Source organism: Zootoca vivipara, chromosome 13, assembly GCF_963506605.1.
Source record: "Zootoca vivipara chromosome 13, rZooViv1.1, whole genome shotgun sequence".
Taxonomy (NCBI): domain Eukaryota; kingdom Metazoa; phylum Chordata; class Lepidosauria; order Squamata; family Lacertidae; genus Zootoca; species Zootoca vivipara.
Genome location: NC_083288.1, coordinates 18,385,195 through 18,409,826, shown reverse-complemented (window position 1 = coordinate 18,409,826; position 24,632 = coordinate 18,385,195). Strand labels below are relative to the sequence as shown.

Genomic DNA, 24,632 nt, shown 5'->3' with positions numbered 1-24,632 from the left:
AGTTTGCTACTTAAGGTAAAGGTAAAGGGACCCCTGACCATTAGGTCCAGTTGTGGCTGACTCTGGGGTTGCGCGCTCATCTCGCATTATTGGCCGAGGGAGCCGGCCTACAGCTTCCAGGTCATGTGGCCAGCATGACAGAGCCACTTCTGGCAAACCAGAGCAGCACATGGAAACGCGGTTCCTATTTATTTACTTGCATTTTGACATGCTTTCGAACTGCTAGGTTGGCAGGAGCTGGGACCGAGCAACCGGAGCTCACCCCGTCACAGGGATTCGAACCGCTGACCTTCTGATCAGCAAGGCCTAGGCTCAGTGGTTTAACCCACAGCGCCACCTGGGTCCCTAGTTTGCTACTTATCCGCACCTTATTCTTTATCGTTAGCTCTTGCTAGCGGCGAGTGTTTTACTGAACATTTATTCATAGGAGCCTATTGTTTATATTTGTGTTACTGTTTAGAAATGTTGTGGTAGATTGCAATTCTTACAGAATTAGCTGGTCGCTTTGATGGCATGCGGTACATCGAGCATGGTCGACTGCAGAAAAGTGGCACGTGGGCAAACAATTATTATACCAGAGGGAAGGGGGGAGGGGACAGACACCAGTCTTATGCAGGAGTAACACCACTCATGCAGCGGTTATATTCTGGAGCCCTGCACCGCATATGCAAAAATGCAAGAGGCTAAAAGGCCTCTAAATGCCTGTTCCTTTCTGCTCTGGCTCCTGCTCTCTCTCTACACACACAACTCCCTCCTCAACTAAAGCTGCTGCACTACCCCGTAAGTCAGCTGCTAGGCGGGGAGGCTGAGCAGCCTAAAAAAAAAAAAAGCCCCATGGGGCACCTCTGGTCTCTTTGGGCTTCTTCTGCTTTCATTGACATCCTCTCTGGGCTCTGGGGAGGATGTCTTCTCCAGCACAAGGACTCTCCAGCTCTCCCCCACCATTTCCTGGTTTGAACCTATTTATTTATTTCCCGGTGCCATGCATATACATGGTTGTACATGAGTTGATCACGTGTAACGGGGGGTGGGGGGTGGCAATGCCTGCATACACAAACTGTATGCAAAACGAGTCTCCTCATTTGGCGAGGCATATCCTCTTTCCCGATCACCCAGCTCCCGCTCCCTAGGAAAAGCTGCTCTTTCTCAACCTCACCAAAACAGCACAAGCTGTCATTGGCGTAGCGTGGGTTGTCAGTGCCCGGGGAGGTGCGGAGGGGAATGGACACATGCACATTCAACGGCCTAATGGCGCCAGTGTCACCCAGGAGAGTGCAGAGGTAAGAAAAGAAGAGTTGTTCCATTGTCTGGAAAGGTCCCTTCCTGGTTTGCACGGAGATGCCATTTTCAACGGAGCCCAGAGACTGCATTGAGGCAGCACGAGGTGTTGACATTTTGTGCCCCCTAACAATCTTGCACCTGGGGCAACCGCTCCTGTGGGCCGCCCCCCCAATACATACTGAGTGCCTGGAGGTGGTTAGAGGATTGAGGTTGAATCCTGACAAGACAAAAGTACTGTTTGTGGGGGACAGGAGGCGGCTGGTGTGGAGGACTCCCTGGTCCTGAATGGGGTAACTATGCCCCTGAAGGACCAGGTGCACAGCCTGGGGATCATTTTGGACCCGCAGCTGTCCATGGAGACACAGGTCAGTTCGGTGTCCAGGGCAGCTGTCTGCCAGCTCCATATGGTATGCAGGCTGAGACCCTACCTGCCCGTGGACTGTCTCGCCAGAGTGGTGCATGCTCTGGTCATCTCCTGCTTGGACTACCTTTGAAGGTGACTTGGAAACTACAACTAATTCACAATGTGGCAGCTAGACTGGTGACTGGGAGTGGCCGCCGAGACCACATAACATCGTTCTTCAAAGACCTACATTGGCTCCCAGTATGTTTCCGAGCACAATTCAAAGTGTTGGTGCTGACCTTTAAAGCCCTAAACGGCCTCAGCCCAGTATATCTGAAGGAGCGTCTCCACCCCCATCGTTCAGCCCAGTGACTGAGGTCCAGCTCCGAGGGCCTTCTGGCGGTTCCCTCACTGTGACAAGCGAAGTTACAGGGAACCAGGCAGAGGGCCTTCTCGGTAGTGGCACCTGCCCTGTGGAATGCCCTCCCTTTCAGATGTCAAGGAAATAAACAACTACCTGACTTTTAGAAGACATATGAAGGCAGTCCTGTGTAGGGAAGTTTTTAATGACTGCTGTTGCAATGCATTTTAAATCTTTTGTTGGAAGCCGCCCAGAGTGGCTGGGGAAACCCAGCCAGATGGTCGGGGTATAAATAATACATTCTTATTATTGTATTACCGCACTGCAAGCCATGCCCTAGTATGGGGCTTGGGGTACCAACCCATTACCCATCAGACGGACTCATAACCTGTGAGGCAGACTTCTTGCGGCTGAAGGCCTCGTTCTTGGGGGAGGAGGTGGGGGAGGCGGTGCTTCCTGAGGAGGCGGAGCCTTTGCCGCTGTCCGTGAACCAGGAGAAAGGCATGAAGGTCGAGGCAGAGGCGCGGCTGGGGCCCTCCATCAGCTCCCTGCAGGAAAGGGGGACAAGTATTAACAACAAGGAAAAGGGGTTGCAAAGCAGTATGGGTGACTTTATGCAGAAACTGAAAGAAGGAGACCATATAAGTGGGATATAACTTGCATTTCAAGATACCACTCATTCTTAAAAGGGGGAAAAACTACTGGGAATCTGGCATATACTGTAGAATATTCATTGTTTACATGAGCACATCAGAGTCATAAGGACCGTGGTGCGGAAGATCTAAGTTAAAAAGTGACGAAGGATCTGCTTTCTTCATAATAGTAAAAAGTCATCATCTAACAATGATCTTTTATGGGTAGATCTAAACACGGGGGGGACGACGCTATAAATAAGTCAGAAATTAAATCATAACAAAAGAAAAAAAACGCTATGTAAAAATTGGATAGAATTTCTTTCTTCTTCTTTTTTCTTTTCTTCTTCATTTTTTATATTTTTTTTAAAAAAGCGAAGCGTATTGCTTTGTTATTGTTTAGACTGAACAATAACAAAGCAATACACTTCACACACAAGATTGCTTTTTTCATTGACTTCTGAAATGCTTATTGAATGCTTTTGCTTTTTTTAAAAAAAGTTATGTTAGCTTGAAGTTGCCCATCCTTCTGTGGCTTGTACTTGCTTCTAGAAAGAGCCATTGTGTTTGCCTTTCCCTGATGTCTTTATCTGCTGCCTTTTGGATACAACAAAAGCCTTCGTTCGAAAGCATCGCAGACAGGAAAGAAGAGGCCGCTAGCAAGTCGGCTTATGAAGCCATGGCCTCCTCATTCTCCATCTCCCCCATTAACCAGCTGACACACACAGAATGTGCAACTAACACTTTGATTCATTAACCCATTGATTAAAGTTTGCCAAGCTGCAGTGGGGGTGGGCGGGGGGTAATAGGGAAATTTGGGGGTGAATGGGATGATTTGCAGTACTTACTGGACAAGCACATTTGATTACAACATTTGTGCTCAAAAGCAGCGTGCAGCTCATAAATAGCCTGCAACGTGCGAGAAAGAAGTGATTCCCGGCACTTTCATTGTGCCAGTACAATTGAGAAATCAAGGTTGTGTTGATTTAAATGGCTAACACTTCTAACAGGGTCTTGCTTTAAAATCAAACCTGAAATATTTAACCACTGCCTAAGGTGGCCACCTGCCACTCTGTTTAAGCAGGCATCCCCAAACTGCGGCCCTCCAGATGTTTTGGCCTACAACTCCCATGATCCCTAGCTAACAGGAGCAGTGGTCGGGGAAGATGGGAATTGTAGTCCAAAACATCTGGAGGGCCGATGTTTGGGGGTGCCTAGTTTAAAGGGCTGTCAGATGACAGCCCTCTGCTTGATGAAGTCTTTTATTTGATCCCGGAATGTCTTGCTGTTCCTTAGAACGTCCCTGTTTTCATCAGAGAAATGTTGGAAGGTATGGAGTTATCCGACCACAGAGCCAAGGAGATATGTAACTATGCAACTTTTAGAAGACATGTGAAGGCAGCCCAGTATAGGGAAGTTTTTTTAAAAAAATGTTTCATGTTTTGTTATGTTTTTATAAATCTTGTGTGTGTATATGTTGTGTAGGCTCCTGTGATGTAAGTAATGGGCCCCGCCTCCTAGCCTGCTCCTTAAAATATCACTGGGTTGCTCATTTCTATTTAATTACTTTGATAAAATTTTGTTATGTGCAAATGGCTTTAGATACCTATTAGGTCCACAAATTACCATATAGCATATATTCAATACAAAAAAAACAGCGACAATTTGTTGTTGACAAAGGACAGCGGGACATAAAAAGGGACCCATTACCTTCAGTAGCTTAGGGCCTCATCAAACCTAACTTGCACTGGCGTGCTTTCGAACTGCTAGGTTGGCAGGACCTTGGACAGAGCAACGGGAGCTCACCCCGTTGCGGGGATTCGAACCACCAACCTTCCAATCTGGGTAAGGAAGGTGCTCAAATGGGCCAGCTATCCTACCCAAAGCTAGTTCCTTCCTGATCTTATGCCTTGCAACATCAAGCATCTCTCTTACTCTCCACTGGACCAGCTAGCTAAGGATAAGGGGAGCTGTAGTCCAAAAAACAGCTGGAGACCCAAATTTGGGACACCTTGTAAAATCTATCGCTAGGGGCATCTTAAGTAAAGGTAAAGGTAAAGGGACCCCTGACCATTAGGTCCAGTCGTGACCGACTCTGGGGTTGCGCGCTCATCTCGCATTATTGGCCGAGGGAGCCGGCGTATAGCTTCCAGGTCATGTGGCCAGCATGACAAAGCCGCTTCTGGCAAACCAGAGCAGCACATCTTATTCAGACACAATTGCATGACACTTTTTGGGGTGGATGTTTCTGACGCCCCTGTGTGTGTGTGTCTGTGTGTGTGTGTGTGTGTGTCTGTGTATCATCCCACCTTCCACATAATTTACAGGGTTCTACGAGAAATCAATTTGAGAGGAGCCTCAGGAAATTGCCAATTGCTTACCTGTTGCCCATGGAAAGTCGATTGCCCCCTTTTTCTTTCCTGCTCTTCCCAGAAGATGCCCTTCTGAGGGTGACCCTGTGCATCAGGAAGGGGAGAATTAGGCACATGTGGAAGAACCAGGTGCAGTTCTGAGATATGTAGAAAGCACACAAGCAGAGGGGGCTGTGAAAGAGATCCCAAAGATACAGAATGAATCAGTGTGGTCCACTCCTTGTCTTTGAATAGCCAGCTTTCAAGACTTACCCTAAATCCAGAAACTTCCGCCGGGTTTTCTTGTCGAGACCAATAGTTGGGCTTGCAGGATCTGGTGGGCTCGTGTCCCGGCTGTCATCTGGAAGCGGAAACGGGGAGGTGAAAGGGAACAGTGTTTAATTTCTGAAATGAGAAGTGCTTAGGCCAAAGCCTGATACACAAATAATGTCGGGATTTTAAACACTTTTGAATTACAGTGGTACCTCAGTTTGCGACCACAATTGGTTCTGGGGAGCAGGTCGCTCCCCAAATTTGTTGCTCCCCGAGGCACGCTTCTGCGCATCTGAGCGCTGCGGAACCCGGGTGTAAACACTTCCGGCTCTGCAGTGGTTGGAAACCAAAGCGGTTGCTCCCCGAGGCGGTCGCAAACCAAGGTTTGACTGTAACCTGTTTTGTTGCCTGTTTTTCTGACTGCTGTATGGAAAAGCACATGAACCTGACATTTGAAGTGTTTGTAAGTAAACATTTTTAGCTTTCCAAATGTGTGGTCTTTTTCTGTGCTAGGGAAAATGGAAGACTTTGGAAGGACCTTAGAAGAGCATATTTTAAAGGCACAGTAGCCTATTCAGTGGTACCTCGCAAGACAAATGCCCTGCAAGACAAATTTTTCGCAAGACGAATGCGTCTTGCAATTCTATGGGTGACTCGCAAGACGAATTCATTTTGCGAAAAATTCGTCTTGCGAATCACGGTTTCCCATAGGGATGCATTGAAATTTAATTAATGCGTTCCTATGGGCAAAAAAAGAAATTTCAATGCATTCCTATGGGAAACCGCGATTCGCAAGACGATTTTTTTGCAAAACGAATTGACTCGCGGAACGAATTAAATTCATCTTGCGAGGCACCACTGTATTTACATGCTTTGCTTTGTTGCATATTTTGTGATTTTAAATCTCTGCTGGGGGGTTTTCACCAAAGATTTCTTGCACCCAAACCTGGATCTCAGCATCTGGGGAATTCTCCTTTTTATACTCCCTCCTTGCCAACCAACTTTCTGCACATGCTCAAGAGCTCTGTTGCTTTTACTAATGTTTCCCATGTTCTGCGCATATGGCCTGGGGTTGGGAAACTAAGCTCTGAAATGAAGCCCTGGCTGAAATGAAGCCTTGGAAAGATGTGCAAGGAATATTATTCAAGAGCAAATTAATTTAAGAGCAAAAACGTTCTGCTTATGCTATGCCGAATTAGTCGGTCGCCTCGGTTGGCCGTGGGGCCGGGTAGGATTTTTTCCACTTGGATTAGCCAATCTGGTTTTTTCGCCTACCTCATAGCATTTCGTCACAACTTGGTTTGGTGGTTAGGCATTGGAAATTTTCATAGATAAAGAATGGGGGGGGCAGATTACGTCATCCTGTGCCCGAAATTGGAGATTTAATCCCGTTAAAGGGGTTCCGGGGCAGTAGCTTTGTCCTGGGCCTACGGAGGTCAGGGCCTTAGAGCACCCCCCAACGGTGGCCACAGGAGGTGTCTCGGTAGATATATATCACCGGGCTCCTTTCTGGTGGTTAATTTCTCCCGGACTGTAACACACGGGTTACAGTCGGATATAGTCGGTTAGGGTCCAATGCCTAAGCCAATACCGCTCCACATCCTTAACCAATAAAGTTGTGGCCTTTTCACCCACTTAAACTTATTTCACTGTGTCTTGTGCCTTATTTCTGGGAAGGGAGGGACATTGCCACACAATAACCTTTTTTGAGGTTATTGTGTGTTTATTTTCTTTAAGAACTTACAGGATATTTCTGGGAGGATGGAGGTATAACCTTTTCGGCATCAAGTCAATATAGGGAGAGCAAGGCCCGGGGGCTGGATGCGGCCCAATCGCCTTCTAAATCCAGCCTGCGGACGGTCTGGGAATCAGCATGTTTTTACATGAGTAGAATGTGTCCTTTTATTTAAAATGCACCTCTGGGTTATTTGTGGGGCATAGGAATTCATTCATATATTTTTTCAAAATATAGTTCGGCCCCCACAAGGTCTGAGGGACAGTGGACCGGCCCCCTGCTGAAAAAGTTTGCTGACCCCTGCTTTAGGCTCTTCTTTCTTCAAGGATGCCATGTGTTGTGGCAAGATCTATGGCAGGCACCCCCAAACTCGGCCCTCCAGATGTTTTGGGACTACAACTCCCATCACCCCTAGCTAACAGGACCAGTGGTCAGGGATGATGGGGATTGTAGTCCCAAAACATCTGGAGGGCTGAGTTTGGAGATGCCTGATCTATGGTTTCCCCCCAGCCCCAAGCTGCCCAGAGCCCATGCTTACCTTCACTGTGCCTCTCCCTGCGTGCATAGATGGGTGAGCTGTCTGAACTGTGGCAGGACTTGGGTGAGGAGCTGGTGGGGGTCCCCCCTAAGGCCTCCTGGGAGGGGGTGTTGGTCAGAGGCCGGTAACGGATGAGAGGCGACGACGGCTGCTCTTCCTGCTCCACCGACCTCCGGACTGTCGGGGCATCAAAGGAGAACTCGCCAGCACGAGTGAAGGGTGAGGAACCGGAGAGAGGAGATGAGGCCTGGAGGGAACCGCGGAGAGGAGACCTCAGGCGGTGGAGAGGGCTTCCAGAGCTATCACCTGCCTGCAATGAGAAGTAGACAGAAAAGGCTCCAGCTGCCCGGGTGTTGTGACTGCAGATGGACTTGAATGCCCAGTGGACCAGGAGTGAGGCCTCAGAGGACAATAACTGGCCACCTGGCCATCCATGGTAATGATAGTAATAATAATAATATTCATTCATTCATTAATACCCCGCCCATCTGGTTGGATTTCTCCAGTCACTCTGGACGGCTCCCAATAGAATATTAAAAACACGATAAAACATGAAACATTAAAAACTTGCCTAAACAGGGCTGCCTTCAGATGTTTTCTAGAAGTAGTTATTTATCTCCTTGACATCTGATCGGAGGGCATTCCACAGGGCGGGTGCCACTACCGAGAAAGCCCTCTGCCTGGTTCCCTATAACCTCACTTCTCACAGTGAGGGAACCGCCAGAAGGCCCTTGGAGCTGGACCTCAGTGTCTGGGCTGAACGATGGGGATGGAGATGCTCCTTCAGGTATACTGGACCAAGGCCGTTTAGGGCTTTAAAGGTCAGCACCAACACTTTGAATTGAGCTTGAAACTTACTGGGAGCCAATCTAGGTCTCCCAGGACCAGTGTTATGTGGTCTCGGCAGCCACTCCCAGTCACCAGCCTGGCTGCCACATTCTGAATTAGTTGCAGTTTCCAGGTCACCTTCAAAGGTAGCCCCACGTAGAGCGCATTGCAGTAGTCCAAGCAGGAGATAACCAGAGCATGCACCACTCCGGCGAGACAGTCCACGGGAAGGTAGGGTCTCAGCCTGCTTACCAGATGGAGCTGATAGACGGCTGCCATGGACACAGAATTGACCTGCGCCTCCATGGACAGCTGTGAGTCCAAAATGACTCCCAAGATAGCGTCTTGAAAATGCCCAATAGTCTGGAAAAGTAGATGCCGTTTGCAATCTTCGTTGGAGAGAGGCCAACACAGCACCCAGTAAACCAGGTGAGAACAGGATGCTGTCCTGATCCTCCATTGTCCTGATCCGCAGGCTCCTTTTATGTTCTTAGTCTTTTTGGCAGGGAACACGATAGTTTATATTTCCTCCTTTTATGGAGCGTATTTAATTGCTCAATTAATCTGGGGAGTGCTCATATAGATACTGCAAGAAATGTACAGATCAGTGGAAACAGACACAGTGACATTTAAGCTTTTTCTCCTACCCAAGCAGTGGTGAAAAAAGCTTGTGAAACTATCTATCTATCTATCATCTATCTAATCTGTAATATCTGATGATGTTCCAAAATAACCTGAATTTGAAATGTTTCTCCTTAGGCTAGGGTTGCCATATTTCAAAAGTCCAGACACAACGTTATTGAGCTTTTCTTTTTGGCCAAAATTGTTGACTTGTTTGTTTTTTGTTTGTTTTTTGCTGAATCTATAAAATAAAATAAAATAAATTGAGGGATTAGCGATTTCTGCCCGGACACTGCTTCCGACTGCAGTATTCCAGCTATGTCCAGGAAATTCGCTACTTTAGGCCAGCTTTTCCCCAAGATGGTGCCCATCAAATGTTTTGGACTACAGCTCCCATCAGCTCTAGCCAGCGTATCCAATGATCAGGGATGATGGGAGTTGTAGCCCAACAAACCTGCAGAGGGCACCATGTTGGAGAAGGCTGCTGTAGGCTGTTTCCTGACTGTTTTGGCCACCAAATTTCACATGGTGTTTCCTGATCAGTTAAATGGGTGAAAACTTTCAAGCCACTTACAGTTTGGGAAATAAATGCAGACTCAAAACAGCTAGGCAGGGCACAGCTTCACAGCCCACAACCTGTTTTGTTAAAAAAGTTCTAGTGAAACTACTGAAAATGTGAAATTGTGCCGGATGATGCTTTTACCTTGATACGACCCAACACATGGAGGGGAGTGAGCATGCACACTAATGCCACCTGCAAATACAAGCTAGCATCACTTGATTCATTTTCTAATGGCATCTGGATCCACATATCTTTTGCCTGTGCATGCTTAACTGTGCACAGGCAGGTGACTTTTGGACATTCTGTCTCTCTTTGTACAGGTGGGGCTTGCAAACTGGATGCTTAGCAAGGAGGAGATGGACACACTTCCTCCCCGCTATGCGTTGGAATTGTAGTAATTCTCCAATCGGCACCTTCAGATCTTTCCTGAGAGGTGGAGTTCAGAGAGTACAATTATGGGGGAAGAAGGCAGCTACTAGCATTCAGTAGGATTCAGATATACACTAGTGTCGTCCAGAATTGCTACAGACTCATTGCGAGGATGTGGGCAAGGCATTATCTCCCAGCCTCAGTTAGACCACAGCGCCACCCACTTCCCGCCACCCGAAATGACATTAAAATACTGTTAATTAAAACATACACTGAAACAAACCACTAAAAAGCACAAACATTAAAGCAGTGAAACAAAGAGAGTTACACTATAGAATCATAGAGCTGGGAGGGACCACAAGGGTTGTCCAGTCAAAACACCCCTGCAATGAAGGAATCATTTGCCCAACGTCGGGTTCAAACCCATGACCTTAAGATTAAGGGTCTCATGCTGTTCCAGCAGAGTTATTCAGACTCATTACGAGGTTGTGGGCAAGGCATTATCTCTCAGCCTCAGTTACTTGGTCTAGAAAATGGGAATACTGTGGCCTATCTCACTGGACTAGGATGAGGAAAGACCTAAGACCCCCAGCGAGATCATCCCATTAAATCCAGCATCCTAGTTCTCACAGTGACCAACCACATGCCGGTGGGAAGCCCACAACAAGGACAAGAGGACAATGAAGTTCTCCTTCTGTTAGGCCACAGAAATGGGGATCCCATGGCATATGGCCTCTGAATCTAGGAGGTGCCTATAGCCATCGTGACCAGTAGTCATTGATGGACTCATCCTCCAGGAATTGGCCCAATCTCCTTTTAAAAAGCCATCTAAACAAGTGGCCATCAAGCAATTTGCAAAATGGAGATGAAAATGCTAATGGGCCATAATTGTAGTGATCCTCTAAACAGCACCTCCAGATCTTTCATGAGAGATTTCATCCGGGGGGCGGAGTGGAGTGAGTACAATTATGGGGACAGAAGGCGGCTACTAGCAGGATTAAACACATTCACTGCCTGGGTGTAAATAACAGGATAAACACAATCTATGAGCACCTTCCCTACATAATGTGTACATAATGTGGAAATTAGGGAGGCTTAGGGACCCAGGTGGCGCTGTGGTTAAACCACTGAGCCTAGGGCTTGCTGATCAGAAGGTCGGCGGTTCGAATCCCTGTGACGGGGTGAGCTCCCGTTGCTCGGTCCCAGCTCCTGCCAACCTAGCAGTTCGAAAGCACGTCAAAATGCAAGTAGATAAATAGGAACCGCTACAGCGGGAAGGTAAACGGCGTTTCCATGTGCTGCTCTGGTTCGCCAGAAGTGGCTTTGTCATGCTGGCCACATGACCTGGAAGCTATACGCCGGCTCCCTCGGCCAATAATGCGAGATGAGCGCGCAACCCCAGAGTCGGTCACAACTTGACCTAATGGTCTGGGGTCCCTTTACATTTACGTAGGGTTGGTCCACCCACAATGTATCTCTATACAACTGTTATAAATTAAAAACCGTCATCTGAATGGGTGAACTGGCCCCACTGGGGATTCTGTTATTGGGGTGGTTAATGGTCTATCTGTGATATTATACGTAGGAATAAAAGAAAAGTCGGACCAATGGCTTATCCAGTTTAGAACCTTGTTTAACAATGGCAAACTGGATGAAAGTTACTTATTTTCCTTTTGTTTAAAAGCATTTATATACAGTCATACCTGGGGTTGTGTTAGCTTTGGGTTGCGTATTTTCATGTTAAGTACTCATGTTAAGTGTTTACTTCTGGGTTCCGCCGCTTGTGTGCGTGCAGAAGCGCTCTATCAGCGCTTTGCGCATGAGCACTATCGCCGCTCTGGTTACGTACTTTTTGGGGTGTGAATGGCACCCCGGAACGGAGCAGGTACGTATCCAGAGGTACCAGTGTACTTCTTAATGTTTAAAACTAAGCGATGCACAACATAGAAGCAAAACAATGCCGTGGAAGCAAAAACACACCATGAAACTAGTAAAATGGTTGTGTCGAGACATAGAAAACAAGAACTTGGGTACTTAATGAACGCTCAAACTTTCACCTGGGCAAAAAGGTATATTTTCACGAGTGATCTGAAACAACTGGTGGCAGCTGCTTCGCATAGCAGTGAAAAGGGAATCCCATAATCCAAGGGAAATAGTGTGAAATGCCAACTTTTGGGTCACTGCCCTATGATATTCTGTAAGGTGCAGTATCATGAGTGCATTTTGCCCAGATGATTGTCAACCTGTTCAGACCCAGAACCCACTTGTAACCCAAACATGCCTCAGGGGACCCCCTTTTTCTTAACCTCAGTGTGCCAACCTGAATAAAAAATAAAATAAAATAAAATAGGGGAGGCAGCTAAGCTTTGCCTTACATCAGGCATCCCCAAACTGCGGCCCTCCAGATGTTTTGGCCTACAACTCCCATGATCCCTAGCTAACAGGACCAATGGTCGGGGAAGATGGGAATTGTAGTCCAAAACATCTGGAGGGCCAAAGTTTGGGGATGCCTGCCTTACATAGTCAATCACAAGAGGCAGCACACATGCACCATTTGAATGGCAATGTCCATCAACTTTGCCACCCCCCCTCAAATATTATATGGGGGGAGGAGCAAAGGGACCTCAGCCCCTAAGAGTTGTCTCCTATGCTTTCACCCTAGATTTGCATGCTGGCAATGTTCCTGCTGCGCCCCACCTTAGACCTGGCCGCAACCCCCCAGTGGGCCTTTAAGTGACCTTCCAGATCCACCCAGGGGTGGGCAGACTTCTAGGCAACATGATTTGATCCCTTGATGTTTCAGCCACCAGGAGATGAACAGACATCTATGAAAGCCCAAACCAAGATGATGATGATCCAGGGGGTGGTGGGTTTACCTGCAAGCACAAGGCAGACCCTCCAAAGTGTCCCTATTTTCAAGGGACAGTCACCGATTTACAGACACCGTCCTGGTTTCTGATTTGATTCCGGAATGTCCCACTTAGGAAGTCCCTATTTTCGTCAGAGAAATGTTGGAGGGTATGGCGGAGACCAGTGCCGGATTTACATATAAGCTAAACAAGCTATAGCTTAGGGCCCCACTCTCTTGGGGGACCCCAAAAAATTTAAAGGGAAAAAAGTGGATGCACATTTCCAAAATATAAGATAAAAAAATAAAACCTGCACACAGCAACAGATTCCTATTAGTTCCATAAATTACCATATAGCATATGTGTATTCAACACAAAAAAACAGCGACAATTTGTTGTTGACAAAGGACAGCTGGACATAAACGACCCCATTACCTTCAGTAGGTTGAGGCCTCATCAAACCTAAATCCGGCCCCGGGAGAGACTGCCGCCATTGAGGCCCAGCCCCGTGGGGGGGGGGGGGTAGAGGAGGGTCCATTGCAGTGTGGATTTGGTTTAAATCAAATCCATTTAAATCATGGTTTAAATCACGAGTCAGTAAGACTTGATTTAAATCACATATATTTTTACAGAAATACTCATTCTTGCTGGTATAATCTTAATATTAATATTTACAACCAGACAAAGGTTTCATTTTTGGAATGATTTTCAGAGTCGTTTTTAGTGTTATATCAAAAATTACTGATTTGGTTATACATAGGCAAATAAATATGAAATTATTGTGAGGTTTAATAAGTTAACTGTTTATATTTGGACAACTTTATTGGAAGGAGAAAAACAATCATTTCCTTAAAAACAATTTAAACAATTTATTTTACTGAAACAATAACATTATAGCATATGTATCCATTTTTGTTAACTGTTTCTTAACTGATGTGGTTAAACAAATTTATTTTTATTTTTTTTAAAAAAAAAGCTTTGAGTTTTAGCACACATGGAAAAACTTAAAACAAATCCTTATTCCCTGATGAAGAGCCTTTGGACTATAGGGTAACTGAAATAGAAAACTATCTTTAGAAAGATTTTTTCCTGCAAAAGCATTTTTTTAAAAAAAAAACTGATTTAAAATTTAAAAATCCTATTTTAAAAATATCCGATTTAAAATTTTAAAATCCGATTTAAATAAAAAAATCCAATTTTAATTTAAAAACCCGGTTTATTTATTTATTTTTAAAATAATAATAATTGATTTTTATCCACCTTGGTCCGTTGTTGGAGTGAGTGAGAAATAGCCCTGTTTTCATCCGTGGGATGTTGGAGGGTCTGAAAGCGAGAGTAATGCATAGGAAGATATTGGTCGGTCATCGGCCAGACACTGACCTTTTTCTCCAAGATATCATCCCCTTCTGTGGAGCTGACGCTGTCTCTCAACCGGGACCTGGAGGGGCGCTGCCGCCTGCCCTTGGCGGAGAGCTGGGCTCTGGCCTTCTGCAAGCTGCTGTCCAGCCTCTTGGTCTCTGGAATCACATCATTAAAATCTGGGGGTGAAAGAGAGAAACGGGAAGGGGGGCAGAGCGGTGGCAGGCGAGGAAAAGCGAGTGTGAGAGGAAGAGGTCGACGTAGAAGCGGCCGGGGAGGGGCGGCCGCAGGAGGAAGGATGGGGTGTGGAGAGGGCAAGATGCAACGTAAAGGCAGGAAGGACGGAAGAGAGGAGGGCAAACGAGAGAAATTCAAGCCCCACCGAGCGGGGGACGGGACGGGACATAGAAAGGGGGTGGTGGAATGGAGGGCAAGAAGGGAAGGAGACACACAGAGAGAGCATTCAGAGAAGAGAAAAGCACAGTCGTCATTCAGAAGTATCCTTTCAAAGACATGACCAGAGACTGGCTTTGACCTCCCAGAACAGAATAGGCTACCTATAGGGCGGGCATCCTATTACTGTACACCTATTTGCCTGGGAGACCTTCCAAAGGGCAGTCCTGGATTTACAGAAGCCGTCCCAGTTTCTGATTTGATCCTGGAATGTCCCGCTTTTCCTTAGGTCCGGACGTCCCTATGTTCAGCGGAGAAATGTCGGAGGGTATGGAGTTATGCGACCCCCGGGCCAAGGAGATGAGTAACTAGACAACCTTTAGAAGACACCTGAAGGCAGCCCTGTATAGGGAAGTTTTTTTAAATGTTAATGTTTTGTTGTTTTTATATATGTTTGAAGCCGCCCAGAGTGGATGGGGCAAGCCAGTCAGATGGGCAGGGTATTATTATTATTATTATTAATAAATTTTTATTTATACCCCGCCCTCCCCAGTCAAAAACCGGGCTCAGGGTGGCTGACACCAACAGAATTACAATAAAACATAAAAACAATTAATTAAAATACAGATTAAAATACAGTATTAAGATTTAAAATGCAGCCTCATTTCAAGTAGGCCATAAATCCAAGCCATGAGGGAGGAAAACACAGGGGTCAGGCTGAGTCTAACCCAAAGGCCAGGCGGAACAGCTCTGTCTTGCAGGCCCTGCGGAAAGATGACAAATCCCGCAGGGCCCTGGTCTCCTGGGAAAGAGCGTTCCACCAGGTTGGGGCCAGTACTGAAAAGGCCCTGGCTCTAGTAGATGCCAATCTAGCCATCTTATGACTTGGGATCTCCAGAATATTATTATTTGTGGACCTTAAGGTCCTCCGTGGGGCATACCAGGAGAGACGGTCCCGTAGGTACGAGGGTCCCAAGTCGCATAGGGCTTTAAAGGTCAAAACCAGCACCTTAAACCTGATCCTGTACTCCACCGGGAGCCAGTGCAGCTGGTAAAGCACTGGATGAATGTGATCCTGCAGCCGGGACCCTGTAAGGAGCCTCGCCGCGGCATTCTGCACCCGCTGGAGTTTCTGGGTCAGCTTTAAGGGCAACCCTGCGCAGAGCGAGTTACAATAGTCAAGCCTGGAGGTGACCGTCGCATGGATCACTGTGGCCAGATCGGGGCGAGAGAGGTAAGGGACCAACTGCTTGATGCGGCGGAGATGGAAAAATGCCACCTTTGCTGTGGATGCAACCTGCGCCTCCATGGAAAGGGAGGCATCAAAGGTTACACCCAAACTCTTGACAGAAGGCGCTGGTACCAATTGAGCCCCTGCAAAAGATGGGAGTTGGCCCCCCAACCCCATGTCGCCCCGACCTAGCCAGAGGACCTCTGTCTTCGAAGGATTTAGCTTCAGTCGGCTCCCACAAAGCCATCCAGCCACAGCTTCCAAGCACCTGGTGAGTGTGTCCGGGGCCGAGGCAGGGCAGCCGTCCATCAACAGATAGATCTGGGTGTCATCAGCATATTGATGACAACCCAGCCCAAATCTCCGGACAATCTGGGCAAGGGGGCGCATAAAGATATTAAAAAGCATTGGGGAAAGGATTGCGCCTTGCGGGACTCCACACACCAAGGGGTGCCGCGGCGACAACTCCCTCCCTAGCGCCACCCTCTGTCCCCGACCTGAGATGAAGGAACGCAGCCATTGTTGGACTGTGCCCTGAATCCCCACGTCGGCATTATTATTATTATTATTATTATTATTATTATTATTATTATTATTATTATTGAATACAATGTCCCTATTTTTATCGGAGAATTGTTGGAGGGTATATATGTGGAGACTTGTTTAACTTGCCCCTACTGCAGGGCTGGGGGACCCTGTTGAAGTGAGGAAGCCTCAGCTCTTCCCATTTTGATTTTAAAACTATGCTCCATCCACCCCTCACTTTCATACCTGCCAAGTTGCTGTCAGAGAAATAAGGGACCGGGCCGGAAATTGTAGACCGGAAGTAGCGCTGCCGCCATTTTGGAACTGGGCGGAGCATGCTCAGAAGTGACTTTTGATGCTGCTTTGCCCAGTTCCAAAATGGCTGCTGCACCAGAAGTTGCACTGCTGCCATTTTGGAACTGGGCAGAGCAGCATCAAAAGTCGCTTCTGAGCATGCTCCGCCCAGTTCTAAAATGGCCGCCACGCCAGTATAAACCAGGAAAAAACAAAAAATCTGTTTTTTTCAGCTAGGAACAGCTGGAAAAACGGGGATTTCCTGGGGAAAACAGGAGACTTGGCAGCTATGCCTCACTTTACACAAGGACGAGGAAGGCAGTGTGAACAAGAAACACGGCTGAAGCAACGTAGTTTGGTTGTCAGGACCCCTTTTCAAAATGGAGGCCTGCGTGTGTTTTAGAAACTGCAGCTACTACTAAATGGAAAGGGCAGCAAGTTGCTGCTGTTATTGTCGGTACGCCTCTTCCTATAGAATTTTTCCGCCTCAGATGGCAAAAGAACTAGGCCGTCCTTAGGTACCTTGGTGGTTTTAAGGGCACCATTTCTGTTCTGTCTCAAGCAGCAAAATGTCTTGGGTCTGAAGCACTGTGCTCACAGAATGTGTTGTGGGTTTTTGTTTTTATTTTGAAAAAAAATTCTTATCATTTTTTTTGCAGTCTGTGTTTTAGACTCCACGGCTTCTGATTTATTTTTGATTGCAAGCCTCCCCAAACGTGCAGGGGATTGCAAATGTCCCAACCAAGTAATAAAATAAAAGGTTTTCAGAGTGGTATAGAGAGAGCTGTGGAAAATCGTCTGTGAGGTATCGACCGCCCCGCTCCCCATTGTGCAATATCTGGCATTTCTCACTTTGAAATTCTGTTGCAGATGTTCACCGGAAGTTTATTGCTGTAGGTGTGATCTTGTTTAATGTTGGCATTCACACAGTGTGGCCATGTGTCTTCTTTTACCGGGCAAACTTCTGGTTGAAAGGTTGTCTCGAGATGAACCTCTGTTTGAAGAACCGCTTGGGCCAAGCCAGTTGAAAGACAATGGACTCTTAAGGAGGTGGGCCTTAAAGTTGACCATCAACAGTTTTGATGCCTTGCTGGGTTTTCCTTTGTTGGAAGACACCCAGAGTGGCTAAGTTAACCCTGTCAGGTAGGTGGCATATAAATAGTATATTATTCTTATTCTTATTCTTATTCTTATTCTTATTCTTATTCTTATTCTTATTCTTATTCTTATTATTGCCACAGCTGGACAGCAGACTGAGCAGCTTTTCCTGCCTTAGTGAAATGCACTGCATTTCTATTTAAATGATAATAACTCTTTCTAAATTTTCTTCTATTCTTACAAATCAGCATATGCAATTTTTATGCAAATCTATGCCACCTATCATCCTAATTTATGTGAAAGGTAGTGGTGGAGGAAACTACAACTAATCCAGAATGCGGCAGCTAGACTGGTTATTGGGAGCGGCCGATGAGACCTGATATTATTACACTGGTCCTGAAAGACCTACATTGGCTCCCAGTACGTTTCCGAGCACAATTCAAAGTGTTGGTGCTGACCTTTAAAGCCCTAAGCGGCCTCGGCCCAGAATACCTGAAGGAGCGTCTCCACCCCCATCGTTCTGCTTGGACACCGAGCCAGTGTGGTGTAGTGGTTAAGAGTGGTAGACTTGCAATCTGGGGAACTGGGTTCCCGTCTCCGCTCCTCCACATGCAGCTGTTCGGTGACCTTGGGCTAGTCACACTTCTCTGAAGTCTCTCAGCCCCACCCACCTCACAGAATGTTTGTTGTGGGAGAGGAAGGGAAAGGAGAATGTTAGCCGCTGTGAGACTCCTTCGGGTAGTGATAAAGCGGGAATCGGGATATCAAATCCAAACTTCTTCTCTTCTTCTTCTTCTTCTTCTTCTTCTTCTTCTTCTTCTTCTTCTTCTTCTTCTTCTTCTTCTTCTTCTTCTTCTTCTTCTTCTTCTTCTTCTTCTTCTTCTTCTTCTTCCAGCTCCGAGGGCCTTCTGCCGGTTCCCTTCCTGCAAGAAGTGGGGTTATAGGGAACCAGGCAGAGGGTCTTCTCAGTAGTGGTGCCCGCTTTGTGGAACGCCCTCCCATCAGATGTCAAGGAAATAAACAACTACCTGACTTTCAGAAGACACCTGAAGGCAGCCCTGTTTAAGGAAGCTTTTACTATCTGATGTTTTATTGCTTTATTATTATTATTATTATTATTATTATTATTATTATTATTTCTGTTGGGAGCTGCCCAGAGTGGCTGGGGAAACCCAGCCAGAAGGGTGGGGTATAAATAATATATTATTATTATTATTATTATTATTATTATTATTATTATTATTATTATTCCCTCTTTTTCTGGTGTTGCGTATGTGGTCACCCTGAATCGGGTGCAAATCGACTGTCAAATATGAGTCTCATGCAGTCAAATACCAGATGTGACATAAACACACTCTAAAGACCAACTAAGTTTTTATTTTGGTATGAGCTTTCGTGTGCATGCACACTTCTTCAGATACAGTGAAATGGAAGTTTCCAGGCACTTATGTAGAGAAGGGGTGGGGAGGGGTGGGGATGGGGAGGGGGGATCACTCAGAAGGGTGGTGGAAATGGGTGATTGACTGACTGATAGCTGTTGATGACCGCAAACGACTGCAAATGGTTTTGCATGAAAAAGCAAGGGTTGAGATGGCTGAAGATCGCTTATCATGTATAATGAGATAAGAACCCGATATCTCTGTTCAAACCAGGTCCCTCCATGGTTTTGAGCTTGGTGATAAGTTGCAATTCAGCAACTTCTCTTTCCAGTCTATTTCTGAAATTCTTTTGTAGTAAGACAGCTACTTTGAGATCTTGTATAGAATGTCCTGGGAGATTGAAGTGTTCTCCTACTGGTTTTTCTGTCTTCTGGTTCCTGATGTCAGATTTATGTCCATTTATCCTTTGGCGTAGGGTTTGGCCTGTTTGTCCAATATAGAGAGCTGAAGGGCACTGTTGGCATTTGATGGCATACACAATGTTAGAGGATGAGCAATTAAATAGTCCTGAGATGGTATGTTGGATGTTGTTGGGGCCAGTAATGGTGATGTCTGGGTGTATGTGGCAGCAAAGTTGGCATCTGGGTTTATTGCAGGCTCTGGTACCAGTGTCCATGTTAAGTCTGGTGGTTGTATTATTGTGGGTGAGGAGTTGTTTAAGATTGGGTGGCTGTCTGTAGGCAATGAAAGGTCTTCCTCCCAGAGCTTGAGAAAGGGAGCGGTCATTGTCCAGGAGAGGCTGTAGATCTCTGATGATGCGTTGTACTGTTTTAGCTTGGGAGCTGTATGTGATGACTAGTGGTGTTCTGTTATTTTCTTTTTGGGGTCTGTCTTGCAGCAGGTTCTCTCTAGGTATCTGTCTGGCTCTGTTGATCTGTTGTTTAACTTCATCAGGTGGATATTTTAGTTCTAAAAAGGTTTGCTGTAGATCTCTTAGGTGAGATTCTCTGTCTGTAGAGTTGGAACAGATGCGGTTGTAACGTAAGGCCTGGCTGTATACGATGGATTGTTTGGTATGTTTGGGATGGTAGCTAGAAGCATGTAGATATGTTTGTCGGTCAGTTGGTTTTCTGTATAAGGTGGTGTCTATACGTCCATCCTGTATTTTTATAGTAGTGTCCAAAAAATGTATTTCTTGCATAGATTGGTTCATTGTTAGGTTGATGGTGGGGTGAAAGTCATTGAATGTCTGGTGGAAGGTTTCCAGGGTCTGTTGTCCATGTGTCCAGATAATAAAAATATCGTCAATGTATCGCAGGTACAGGAGAGGTTTGAGTGGGTAGGAGTTAAGGAAACGTTGTTCTAAATCTGCCATGGCAGATTTAGAACAACGTTTCCTTAACTCCTACCCACTCAAACCTCTCCTGTACCTGCGATACATTGACGATATTTTTATTATCTGGACACATGGACAACAGACCCTGGAAACCTTCCACCAGACATTCAATGACTTTCACCCCACCATCAACCTAACAATGAACCAATCTATGCAAGAAATACATTTTTTGGACACTACTATAAAAATACAGGATGGACGTATAGACACCACCTTATACAGAAAACCAACTGACCGACAAACATATCTACATGCTTCTAGCTACCATCCCAAACATACCAAACAATCCATCGTATACAGCCAGGCCTTACGTTACAACCGCATCTGTTCCAACTCTACAGACAGAGAATCTCACCTAAGAGATCTACAGCAAACCTTTTTAGAACTAAAATATCCACCTGATGAAGTTAAACAACAGATCAACAGAGCCAGACAGATACCTAGAGAGAACCTGCTGCAAGACAGACCCCAAAAAGAAAATAACAGAACACCACTAGTCATCACATACAGCTCCCAAGCTAAAACAGTACAACGCATCATCAGAGATCTACAGCCTCTCCTGGACAATGACCGCTCCCTTTCTCAAGCTCTGGGAGGAAGACCTTTCATTGCCTACAGACAGCCACCCAATCTTAAACAACTCCTCACCCACAATAATACAACCACCAGACTTAACATGGACACTGGTACCAGAGCCTGCAATAAACCCAGATGCCAACTTTGCTGCCACATACACCCAGACATCACCATTACTGGCCCCAACAACATCCAACATACCATCTCAGGACTATTTAATTGCTCATCCTCTAACATTGTGTATGCCATCAAATGCCAACAGTGCCCTTCAGCTCTCTATATTGGACAAACAGGCCAAACCCTACGCCAAAGGATAAATGGACATAAATCTGACATCAGGAACCAGAAGACAGAAAAACCAGTAGGAGAACACTTCAATCTCCCAGGACATTCTATACAAGATCTCAAAGTAGCTGTCTTACTACAAAAGAATTTCAGAAATAGACTGGAAAGAGAAGTTGCTGAATTGCAACTTATCACCAAGCTCAAAACCATGGAGGGACCTGGTTTGAACAGAGATATCGGGTTCTTATCTCATTATACATGATAAGCGATCTTCAGCCATCTCAACCCTTGCTTTTTCATGCAAAACCATTTGCAGTCGTTTGCGGTCATCAACAGCTATCAGTCAGTCAATCACCCATTTCCACCACCCTTCTGAGTGATCCCCCCTCCCCATCCCCACCCCTCCCCACCCCTTCTCTACATAAGTGCCTGGAAACTTCCATTTCACTGTATCTGAAGAAGTGTGCATGCACACGAAAGCTCATACCAAAATAAAAACTTAGTTGGTCTTTAAGGTGCTACTGAAGGAATTTTTTTTATTTTACTTCGATCCAGACCAACACGGCTACCTACCTGTAACCATAAACACACTCTGTTCTTAAAGAAGCATTTAGCCACTCTTAATACAGACATCTTATGTGTACTCAGAAGTAAGTTCTGTCGAGTTCAATGGGGCAAATTCCCAGCTCAGGGTGCCCCACACAGAGAGACATACTGTATTTCTTTTTCATTCATTTTTTTCTTCTTCTGACACAGAGGTACATGAGAGCTGTACATGACACCTATGCACACCTCTGTATTTCTCACACATTTTTTTTTTACTTTTGTTGCTGTTGTACACAAGACTTTTTTACTCTCTTTCTTCCAGGGAGGAAAGCTACTTGTGTGTGTGTGTGATTTAGTAGGGGGGAAATGGCGGCTGAAGAAAGGTTAAGGACCTTCCCTGTGTGCCACTTTTGCAACCATGTCCTTCTGAAGTGGCTTTTAAAGCAAACAAACGTGGCTGTCAGATTATAGTTCCCCATGTTTGCAGTCAGTTTGACCACAGACTTCGACCCCGTCGTGCACAGATTTCCGTTCTGAGACTAAACCATTTATCTGTACATACCTCTCTCTTTCACACACACAAACAGACACCCACACATGCTTGCCTGATCCCTCAAATGCTCCAATTATGCCCCACACCCCACACCAACGGTACAGTAGTCCTATCTCCCTTGCCGTTTGCAATGCATGTTTGCGCCATCTCCCAACAGCACCTTCCCCGCATACAGAACAGCCTCATGAATTAATCAGATCCGCTAGGCATCTCGAGGCAGGAAGCGCGAGGGGCTCGCTTGTTTGTGTGAGTGTGTGTGTCGCTGTGCGTGTAGCCATGTGTGAGGCAAGGTGTCTCCCGGGAGCAAAAAGTCAGCCACCGCTTAATTGACTGCACAGAGATGCCAGGAGTGGGAAACGAGGAACAACGGTATCAAGAGGAATGAAATATCAGCTGGCAAAGTTGGAGAGGTGGCAGAGGACATGTGCTCGCACATACAAGACAAAACACAACACTGCTTAGTTTTAGAAAGGGCTCAGGTTGCTCTCTGCCATAGGGCACCTGCTCCCCATATCTCAGGTGCATCAAGGCACGGTGCAGGTAGCACTGTGGTCTAAACCACTGAGCCTCTTGGGCTTGCCAAATGGAAGGTCAGCGGTCCGAATCCACACAATGGGGTGAGCACCTGTTGCTCTGTCCCAGCTCCTCCCAACCTAGCAGTTCGAAAGCACGCCAGTGCAAGTAGATAAATAGGTACCGCTGTGGCGGGAAAGTAAACGGCATTTCCATGTGCTCTGGTTTCTGTCACCGTGTTCCATTGCGCCAGAAGCGGTTTAGTCATGCTGGCCACATGACCCGAAAAGCTGTCTGTGGAGAAACGCCGGCTCCTTCACCTTGAAGTGAGATGAGCGCCGCAACTCCATAGTCGCAACTTAACCGTCCAGGAGTCCTTTACCTTTTTTTTTTTACCTATTGGTTACTCTACAAAGAGAGTTTTCTGCACATGCTCAGAGATCCTCTCGTAATGCAGACCCTTATATGAAATATACATGAGTGCATATGCAGAAATCTAATTTGGGGGTAGACTTGAAAAAGCTGGAGAAAATCTGACTCTGGGTGAATAATAGGATGAGGAACAGAAGAATGTGGAGCAGATGTAGCTTTTTGCACTGCCTGGATTCAGCCTGCCCTCATTGCAACCAGATATTCTGAATTGTTTACCATGAGCATTGCCACGATTGTTCTGGCAGGAAGAAAAGCATCACTAGATTTAAAATCTAGTTCCCTGGATGAATGTTGTGCTCTCTGTGTTTGCTTGGGAAACTGCCTCAGTCCCTGCGCAAGGAGCCACTGCACACAGGCTTTTGAACCACAGCGTCATAGAATACGTGCCGCCAATGCGAGAACAATTACGAGAATCGTGTGTCTCCAATTTGCCATCTCTATGGGGGCCTTATGAATGTGAGAGTGTCTCTGAGCACATGCAGAATGTTTCCCTTGCCACATTATTTTTGTTGCTAAACGTCTATCCCGCCCTTCATCCGAAGGTCACAGGGCAGTTTACAATATAAAAAGACACCCCCCCAAAAAAACCCCACCCTCCCGCCAACATGCCACCTGCGATGAGGGTCCTAGGAGGTTTACAAATGCTTCTTTTTAGGCGCAGCCCCTGGGTGGCGCAGGGATCGGGTGAGGCCGGGGAGGAATAAGGAGCTTACCGAAAACCTCATCCGCATCTTGGAGTTTGGAGGAAGACATAGTGAAGTAAATCTGCGGAGGAAGAGAGAGAGAGATGGAGGGAGGGAGAGAGAAGGAGAGAAAGAGAAATAGTAGTCTTTACAACTAGCATGAGGAATTTCCAGACCTCCCTGTCTGGCACATGGGAGTCCCTGTAAGACACACCTCCTCCTCAACCCTTTTCCATGCCCTTCCCAACTGGAATGTCTTCTTGAATTGCGATAGCGCCTTGTGAGACAGCCTTGCCTTATGTTTTAGCAGTTACGCAGCCGCGGGATGGTTTTTTCACTTTGTTCTCTGGCTCGAGGTATCACAGAACCCTGCAACTGCAGAGTTGGAAGGGATCCCCGATGGTCATCTAGTCCAATCCCCTACAATGAAAGGATCTCAACACACCCGTCACCCATCCAATTTGAAAGCTGACCAGGCCCTGCTTAGCTTTGCAAACGTGCTTGCAGTTTATTGCTGCACTGCACGTCCAAAAAAAAACCCAACCAAGCATATACATTCCCTTCTGCCCCTGCATGCTGCTGCTTTTCAGCTGCTGGGGCGGGACAGGAAGGAAGGAAGGAAGGGA

The 24,632-nt window shown here is 46.3% G+C and overlaps 1 protein-coding gene across 1 annotated transcript in view; it reads right to left on the bottom strand.

The window, feature by feature from the left end:
- SAMD14 (sterile alpha motif domain containing 14) overlaps nucleotides 1–24,082 on the bottom strand; it is a 28,366-nt gene extending 4,284 nt beyond the window's left edge. Inside the window, exons 1-6 of the mRNA XM_035134350.2 lie at nucleotides 24,037–24,082; nucleotides 14,124–14,281; nucleotides 7,515–7,824; nucleotides 5,242–5,329; nucleotides 4,999–5,073; nucleotides 2,374–2,533 (exon numbers count right to left, since the gene is read on the bottom strand). Of these exons, the coding sequence (XP_034990241.2) occupies nucleotides 2,374–2,533; nucleotides 4,999–5,073; nucleotides 5,242–5,329; nucleotides 7,515–7,824; nucleotides 14,124–14,281; nucleotides 24,037–24,076 (831 nt within the window). The 5' untranslated portion in view covers nucleotides 24,077–24,082. The remainder of the gene's footprint in view (nucleotides 1–2,373; nucleotides 2,534–4,998; nucleotides 5,074–5,241; nucleotides 5,330–7,514; nucleotides 7,825–14,123; nucleotides 14,282–24,036) is intronic.
- Nucleotides 24,083–24,632: the final 550 nt, after the last annotated feature.